Raw genomic sequence first — 9476 nt, 5'->3', positions numbered from 1 at the left:
TATGCTTCAATATTTGCAAAACTGGCCAACTACCCCGAAAGATCCTTCCATTAATTACAATTAAATTCAATACCTCAAAACCCAATCAACACAACTTGAGATTACAGATTTTAGGCTCTACCAAAGTGAGATTCCACTGAGTATTGAGAGATTCAGTTTTATGGCTTTGCACATGCGTATTGAGAGGTTACAGTGCTTTGCCTAGGCATTGAGCTTTCCACTAAGTATTGAGAGATTTTCAATGGCTCTGCTTGTGCAATGATAGATCTTGTCGAGTATTGAGAGATTTTCTCAGCTCTGCCTATGCGTGGGATGCCCACTAAGTATTAAGAGATTTCCTTTATGGGTACTAGTTATGGTGAGAGATTTTAGCATTAGATACGAGACGGTTTTCAGAAAGAGTTTTTAGTTTTGTTATGATATTGGGTTGTGCTAGTTCATGAGAATTGGCTTTAGATTTTGAAATATGATTATACAAATGTTTTCCAAAAAGCATGAATATTTACTACATGCCTTAAATGTTGTTATCAGAAATGCTATTAGCTTATAATTATTAGTTTATGAGAAATTGTTTAAATGTTGTAAAATGATTATTAGGAAAGNCCACCACTAAATTTACAACTAAGCCTTCTTCGCTAACAAAATCTACAACTAAGTCTTCTTCTAAAAAAAAATCTACAACTAAGCCCTCTTCTCTAACTTCACCGGCCGCCACCATCACCGAGGACCGCCCCTTGAAGCTATTAGTCCCCTCTATTGATTCTAAAGCTGCATTGCTCTCCACTTCCGTCACTAACTTCTCACACGACTCTCCAAAACTCAGATCTACAGAAACCACTGGTTACTTTGGTGTCGCTAGAGAGGAACTCTCAAGTTCTGGTATTTTTTTATATATTTTAATCAGATTCTTTTGCCTACTAAACCAAACATAAAAGAAGTAATTTTTACGTGATTTTAGCATGTTTGAGGTTATTTTTCTTATTTTTTCTGGGTATAAGTAATTTTTATATTTATTTTAATCAGATTCTTTTTCTGGTTGCTGAGACAATTGAAGAATAGGGATGGGAGGCAACTTCATTTTAAATTTTATGTTTCATTTATTATTATTTTTTTAATTTCTGGGTGGTTGGGAACTCAGCTAAGGCTTCCGCAATTTATTATTATTATTATTTTTTTTTTAATTTTCTAGTAAGCCAAACTTTGAAGCAGTAATTGTCAGGCAATTTTGGTATGTTTATGTTGTTATCCTAAAGCACTGGGCATGAACCCACCAAGGTAACAAGATCGACATGTTTATGTTGTTACCTCTTTCGTTGCTGAGAATTTTGAGAGATGAAATGGAAGGCAAATAAAATTGTGGGTTTAATGGTTTATGTTGTTTTGGTTTCTGAGTGGTCGAGGACTCATTTTTATTCTGTGAACTCATTTTTCAACCATTTTTGCTTGCCAATTAGAGTGTAATTAGAAGTAATTGGATTGAACTATGACGGTGTCATTTGATTATGATCCACCAATGCTGTATATAGAGGAGATATTTTCCATATTGTGTGGTTTGTTCCTGTAATTTATGGTATAATGAATAAGTTGACACATTTTTTTTTCTTCCATTTATCTGATTATAGAAAAATTTGGAGTTAAAAGAAATGAATCGTGTGATGTTACAAAAATTAACTGAACTCAAAAGTAATTGTGTTTACTCCTTTTTCTTAATTGAATGTGGAGCTTGTTAGTTGTTATTCAAATGTTCTAATTGGTTTCATTTATTCTCTTATTTTGCAGTTGATGCTACTGTTAGTTCGCCCAATTCAGGAGGGACTAATAATGCTAATGCTTTAGAAACTGTATTAGGGATACCATGGTTTTCTACCATGTCTAACAACAACATTTCACTACTTCGAAAAGAAGCCTTGCCTGAGAGGAGACAAAAATGGATTTTCAAAAATACAGAGACTCATCTTTCTGAAAAGTTAGTGAACCTGTGTGCAAATAAACTGGGGGCTGATGCTACTCTTAATGAATTTGGTAGATTGGGGCAAGAAACTGGTGTGAAAGAGTACAATTCATTAATAAGGATCTGCATTGAGCGGGCTAAAGATTGTGATCATGAAGATGTCGCACTAGAAGAACAAATTTGCAAGGCTTTCCAACTTTTCAATTTTATGAAGGAGCAGGGTTTTCGGCTAGAAGAGAAAACTTATGGTCCACTTCTTATGTATTTAATTGACATGGGTATGATAGAAGAGTTTCATTTTTTCTGTAAAGCCATTGAAAGTGGAAATTCTCGTTCGGATCCAAGACTAGGTTACTATGAGATGTTGTTGTGGATCAGAGTCAATGATGAAGAGAAGATTCAGGAACTCTGTAACTGCACTGCAATTGATTATGAGGGAGACTATTTCAACTTGATAGGCACGTGGTTCAATGTCATCTTGTCTCTATACCTGTTTCTTGTCAATAAGATTTTTTATTTCATTAGCGTTTTGGTTCACCCTTGTGTTTTAATAATTGCCTACTTTGCATTACTGGGCTTACAAGATTCAACCCTTGCATTGCAGAGAATTACTTGTTAGCACTTTGTGAAAGCAAACGGAATAGTGAATTTTTGCAACTTTTGAAGACTATGGACATAACAAAGGTTTCCTCACTGGACCATGCAATGAGTATTTTTAAATTCTTGGGGAGGCCAGGGTTGGAGTCCTTTGCAGAGAAGTATCTTTGGGCATTAAAAGTATCTGGTATGTACATGGTTTTTTCATTTTCCATGATCTGGAAACTTCTTATTAAGCATTTACTAAAGTCTTATTTACACATCCTCCTGATATGTTTGGGGAATTTATATCTGAGTGCAGGTACAATTTTGTTGCTAGTGTAAGTGACAAAGTTTTAGGGCAAAAACTAATTGCAGTTGCAAAATAGAAGCAGAATAAGAATCAAGGAGCCTTAAAATAAGTTGCTAAGTTAGAATAAATCTAGGCATTAAGTCCTGGGCTCTTTTTAACAGCATTAATGTATTGAATAGGAGAGAGGCATGCCTTGGGTCTTCCAATTTGGGGCTAGTCATTGGTGTTAATTTTTCTATGGAGCTATTGTCCATACCAAAATCTTTACTTTGCTAGGGACCCTTGCTTTCCAAATCAGAGTTGAGGAATATAAATAGGGATACTAGATTATCCACTAAAGTTTTACAATATGATTGGAAGAGAACTAGCCGTACTTTTCATCATCTATTCATATGGAAATACTAGTGACAACCTTGATTTCTTAAGCAAAGAAGTTATTTGTTTATTTGTATGCTGTACTTTTACAAACATTATTTATATTTAATATCATGATTTTCTAAAATTGTTTGATAACTGTATGTATTCTTTTAACAGTATGCAAGTATGTAAAACTTTAATGATATTCTAAATGACTGACTTTGGGTAGTTCATTATGCAATTATTTGTGCTGATGCACCTATGCTGTATCTTTCATTTGCTTCCTAAACAATTAAGTTCACTTACCTTGTCTGTGGAATCTGTAATAGAGAATGTGTAGGGTCTGATGGAAGACTAGGAACTTGTTATTAATAAGGCTGTCCATGCTTGGCAAATTTGCAGATTATGGAGCAGAGAATGTCTCAAATGTCATCTTTAGCTACACCTTTGGCATTCCAAATTTAGAGGTGAGCAGCTTCTCATCAATCCTCTTCATAATTTTTTAGAGACCATGATCCTATGAGACACCCTTAAGTTCACATGCAATTTGCTATTTCATTTTAAAAACTTCATTGTACTTTTACTTCATATAAAACTTAGAAAACTCATGAGCTGATTGGTTTTCTAGAGGGAAGTTAAAGTAAAACCCTTTGGTGTGCTAAATCAAGTAAACCATAAGTTCTCAAAAGAAATCATATAGCCATGTTTAATTATGGCTTAACTGGTTGGAGTTTTATTTTTCGCATCTTATCTTATTAAGAAATTGTAATTTGTTTCAATTGTGATAGATTCTTTTGAGGAATATATTTTGGTGTGACAGACAAGCCGTAGTGGAGTTTTTTCATTGAAATCTTTCTCTCTTTTTGTGGTTTGTGGATGGTTTCTGTTTCTAAATGCTACATTTGGACCTTTTTCCTGTTGAAATGGCTTGTTTTTTAAGGTAACACTTTGGAAAATGATAATGTTTCTAGACTCTGCCTTACCAGTTCAATTTGCACCATTCCTAAGGAGCAAACACTGTAAGAATCTAATTTTTGTCGACTTTGAAGAGCTTGTACTAGTTCACCATCTTTAGGCAATACTATTTTTGTTTGTAACCTCTTTTATTTTTTTATTTTTTATTTTTTTTGGCTCTCAATCTTATTTATGTTAAAGTTTGGGAAGGTTACTTTACCTGGGACATTTTTGAGGAAGCTAAAGTTTTTTTTTTCGAAGTTGAGAGAGTATCATTTAAACTGATTTTCTCTTATTAAGTATCCATACAATTAGTCAAGTTTTCAGGGTCTCTATTTGTTTATCTATCAGTCATCCATGCAGATCAATACCTGCCCCTCACTTTTTAGCGGTCATCAATTTGGAAATTGTATTTTCGCATACAAGCTGGGTACTTAGGAGTTACATTGCAAATTTTTATTGTAGCATATTCTTTGCATCTTGTCTGCAATCAATATCTTATTTTATGTTGTATGAGTTATGAATTTTTTGGCATCTAAAAGGCTTTAGTTATATATGAACCTTTTTTTTCTAGTTATGTGACTTTTTTATTGCTTCTATGCATGAGCGGTATTGCCTTAAAAACTGATCAACTTACATGTGTTTTTCATTTTTGTTTTCTTTACATATATTGTTGTAAATTGAAGGTTGAGGATATTATTTCAAAGTTTAGAGACTTGCATGCCAAGCTGGAGATCAAACCTTCTTCTGCCTCCTATGAGAAGCTCATTGCTTATACTTGTGATTTATACAGGGTATGAATCCAATTTCTTTGTAGAAGGAGAAACTGAATAATCAAATGAAAGAGGAAAAGAAAGATGAAAAATTTGAACATAGTTTTTTAGGATTATGATGTCATGTGGATTATTGAAAAAATGTTTTTCTCTCTCATTTTTTAATCTAATTGTGTTATTATACAGTTTTTGAATTCTAATTGCTATTTATTTGGTAGAAAATTACAGTGAAACTAATATATGTTTGATGCATTTTGAAGGTGTATTTGGCTCTTGATATAGTTGACGAAATGTCTGAAGCTGGATTGACACCATCCATAGAGACACCAAACTCTGTTTTGAATGCTTGTGAGAAGGACTTTACGCATAATTCCGTATGTAGGTTTGACTCTGACCATTTTCTTGTTTGTATTTTTGAGTAGTTGTTATGAATACTTAGACTTCAGGTTGTTAGGACTCACTAGTAATAAGAAACACAATTTTAATTGCTGAATTGCTGGCAGTGATTTCAAGAGTCTCTTTATTTGCGATGTATAACGATGATGAACTAATAACAATGTCATACCGGACAATTTCTTTTGTGGTATTTCTGGGTATATTAAAAAAAAAATTCGTGTTTTTGGTCTTCTTTGATATGTGAAATTTTAAATATCCATTTCTAACATATGAACAACCAATTTTTATAGTGCCTCTTATAAAAAGTAAATAAATAAATAAACGAAGGAAGTTGGTATGAAAGTGAATCAACCATGTTTGAAATCAAGTAATCCTAAACTTTAGTTCACCGGAAAGGGTCGTGACTTCTGATTGTTAGCTTAATTGTCTAATATTGTCATATTACTGATCTCTGTTGGTGCACCACATCGATTCTAGCTATGGTGTAAGGAGATAAAACCATAGGAGGTGAGTTTAGTAGTGATCTAGTTAAATTATACTCTTTTGCTACGAAAAATATGCCTTTTAGTATAAACTATTTAGTATTAGTCAAATATATATATATATATATATAAAGAGCCGTATATATTCACGCATGGCTAATACTTGGTGTTGTTTGAATCTATTTTTGTTGCATTTGATTATTTGTTCTTATTTCAGGTTCATCGAGTCTATTCGATGATCTTCCACCATAACTTGAAGCCAAATAGTGAGACCTTCAGGTGCATGATAAGTTTAAGTGTGAAAATGTATGATGTAAGTAGCTGTGCATATCTGTGTTGATTTTTTTTTTTTTTAAAATATTGTGATATGCTAAACACTTAAGTATCCTATGTTTGAAACTTAAACATTATACCAATTTTTGTTGAAACTTTACTGTTCCAATATAGTTTGATGGTGCATATGCAATGCTCTGTGATGGAAAGAAAATGAATTTGATGCTAACTGCAGACATGTACAATGCTATAATGGATGGATATTTTCAACAGGTGACTTCTTCACTCTCAATATATGCTATTGAATTTATGATGTTTGTCTCATTTTGTGTTTTGACTTGCTATACGGCTAAATGCACTGTAGAAAGACATGGCTGGTGCTTTAAAGGTGCTTAAACAAATGGAAAAGGCAGATGTGAAACCAAATTCTCAAACTTTCATCTACCTGATAGAAAATTGTAGCAATGAAAAAGATATTGCGAAGGTAGTTTAAGATTCCTGTTTTAATGAGAAGTTCATTTTATCCTTCTGCCTATGAAGAGTAGATACTATTTTATTGTCATTGATAAACAGTTTTATGATGTTCTCCAACAATTTTTTTTTCTTTTTCCTTTTCATCTTATTGCCAAAGATGGATTTCTCAATAAGTGATGTGATAATTTGGTTTTTTGCTTTTAGTATTATGAAGAAATGACGTGCTCCGGAGTTCAAGTTACAAAGCAAGTCTTCATGGCACTTATTACTGCATATGCATCTTGTGGAGAGTTTGAGAAGGCAAAGCAGGTATTGGTGCATGTCACATCTTTATTTTGCTTGAACCCATTGAATGCAAAAGTTGTTTCCGATTAGTCATTGGAAATATGAGACTTTTCTGCATGATTTGATTTTATGCTGCTGCATATTGGATAAAAACATCTATGCTTATGGTAGACTTGTCTGCATGATTTGATTCGATGTTGCTACTGCTTTTGGATAAACATATATCATATTCTCCATTTTGTTATATTATTTTGCTTTATACAATTAATCCATGGACTCATATAGTGTGATATACATCTTCACTTGTGCTTAAATCCATTGCATTGCTTTTCTTGATGTAGTTTAGCTGATAGTAAATTATTTTTTTGGGTGTATCTAGATTGAACTGTCAATTTATGATAATCTAATGTATACTATTTTCCATAATAGGTGATCTTAGACAAAGGTATTCCAATTGAAAGCCTCAATGAAATCAAAGGATCACTTGTCGCAGCTCTTGCATCGAATGGACAAATGTTTGACGCCCTCGTCATATATGAAGAAATCAAGCAAGCTGGAGGGAGATTGATGCCTGAAGCTGTCTTAGCTCTTATGGTAAGTTTTATATAGAGATATTTTATGTTTTATGTTTTGTCAATGCAATGACAATATCTATTCTTATCTTAGGTTCATATCCATTCTGAAGAAGAGTTGAGTAGAAGTATTCAGTTATTGGAGTATTTGGATGATTCAGACTATTGGATGGCTGGTTGCAAGGGAGTGATCTGGCACTCTGTTCGATTTAAGAGCTTAAGGTCCAGATACAAAACTCAATTTTTTTTTTTTTTTGTCTAACCAATTTACTTAGCCAGTTTGCTTTCATTGATCCTCTTTCATTCTAGCTTTGCGATTCCTTTGCTCAAGCAACTCAAGGATAAATATGGGGTTATTTCGGAAACCTTTTTGGTTCAGGTTTGCTCCTATTATTTTCTTGTCCCATTTGTAATATAATCTACTTGCTCTAAATACATACATTGTTGGTCAGCAAAATTATTATGGTTGGTTGGATTACATATTATAGTAATAGTATATGCAAACTTTTAATACATGTTCGTTTCCATGTTTATCAATGAGTATGCAAATATCATGTGTCTACTCAGAATATTGTAATATCTAGATTGAGTAATACTATATGTATAAACAAATCTTACAAAGATTTTTGTACAAATTGATGTAGCAGAAAATAAGTGGAAGAGTGAATATGATAAGTTTGACTTTTCTAATTCCCTTTTCTATTCATTTTCTGTCACATCAGTTTGTACACGAATCTTTGTAAGATTTGTTTGTATATTTAGTATTATTGTATCTAGATTTTCTTTGGATATTTATGATATGATTAAGAATTAATATGATGAACCTTGTATTTTGTCCTTTCATTTTTATTACCGTGTAGCTATTCTACCTAATAGCAGAAACAGAGCCTACCGATTTACAATTTGGCTTAGACTTCCTTCGGATCATTAAGAATGAACTTCACCTTGCTCCATCAGCTGAATGTTTTGATTATCTTTTGAGTGTTTGTGTGAAAGAGAAAAATCTGCAAATTTCTCGTTTGATCTGGAAAGAATATGAGACAACAGGTCTACCTTACAATTCTCTTAGTTGTTTTTGGTAAGACATACTTGTTCCAGTTTTTATGTTTATGTTTTTTATGAATAATGACGGTCTTATCTTTCTCCTTAACTTATAATCGAATGCTTTTCCAATTTTTTGCAGGATGTATCGAGCCCTTTTGGTTTCAGGTGATTGTCGGGGTGCAGAGAAAATATATAGTGAAATTCCAAAAGATGATCCTGATGTCGGTATGCTTATCAGGGGTGAGCATGAAAATTGGGTAGAACCGGATTATTACTATGGTCCTAGATTCGGTTCCCTATTTGGAAATGGCCTGTAGAGGATAGGTTCTGGTTTCGAAACCGAGGTTAGTGTACCCTGTTGAGAATCGAGGGTTAATAATATTTCATAAAATTATGGGGGGTATATGTAATTTTCCCTTTACGGTCTACCAAGCAAATTTATTGTGCTCACAATTACTAATCTTAGTGTTCCTTTTTTTAATTATATTATTCATGAATATCTGCTGTTTTTGAAAGATTAATTTAAGATTTTAATGGAGTTCGCGACTTTTTTTCACCCAAATAATGGCTGAACAATACTTTACCATTTAGAGACTTTTAAAATACGATTTTATTACCCAAATTAAGGTGGCAGTGTGTTGCGCGCATGGTTGATTTTGTCAGCGTTGTTACTCTACTCTCTTACTATTTTTTTCTTTGATTATCACTCATTAAAATTCTTTAAATTTTGTTCTTGTTGACTTAGTCAATTATCGACAATCGTGTGATTAAAATTTGTGCAGTTGTGTCTCACAAGTTAAATTTTGATCAATTATAACTACTAAAAGAATAATGTTACGTACACTAACAAAAAACTATGGCTTCGTTTGGTTTAAAATTTGGGGGTTTTGGGAAAAGTTTTTTGAAAAAAGTTAAAAAAAAGTTGAATTGGGCGGGTATTACAAGGTAGGATTTATAAGTTAATGAAATGGCTCCTATATTTGTTTTTTTACAAAATACCTCCTATAATAAAACATTAAAACTTAA

At 32.7% G+C, this 9476-nt stretch overlaps 1 protein-coding gene across 1 annotated transcript; it reads left to right on the top strand.

The window, feature by feature from the left end:
* The first annotated feature begins 342 nt into the window (after positions 1-342).
* LOC116127505 (pentatricopeptide repeat-containing protein At4g04790, mitochondrial-like) lies at positions 343-8767 on the top strand. The gene is made up of 16 exons (XM_031413171.1): positions 343-358; positions 598-879; positions 1780-2409; positions 2556-2735; positions 3600-3664; positions 4838-4945; positions 5185-5298; positions 6020-6115; positions 6250-6348; positions 6440-6559; positions 6754-6858; positions 7264-7428; positions 7501-7628; positions 7716-7785; positions 8267-8484; positions 8590-8767. Exons 1-16 carry the CDS (start codon positions 343-345, stop codon positions 8765-8767), a joined length of 2574 nt encoding a protein of 857 aa, XP_031269031.1.
* The last annotated feature ends 709 nt before the right edge of the window (positions 8768-9476 follow it).

This window comes from Pistacia vera, unplaced genomic scaffold (genome assembly GCF_008641045.1).
Source record: "Pistacia vera cultivar Batoury unplaced genomic scaffold, PisVer_v2 Contig1046, whole genome shotgun sequence".
Classification (NCBI taxonomy): domain Eukaryota; kingdom Viridiplantae; phylum Streptophyta; class Magnoliopsida; order Sapindales; family Anacardiaceae; genus Pistacia; species Pistacia vera.
The sequence above is the reverse complement of the archived record's forward strand: the minus strand, read 5'-3'. Positions and strand labels throughout refer to the sequence as shown.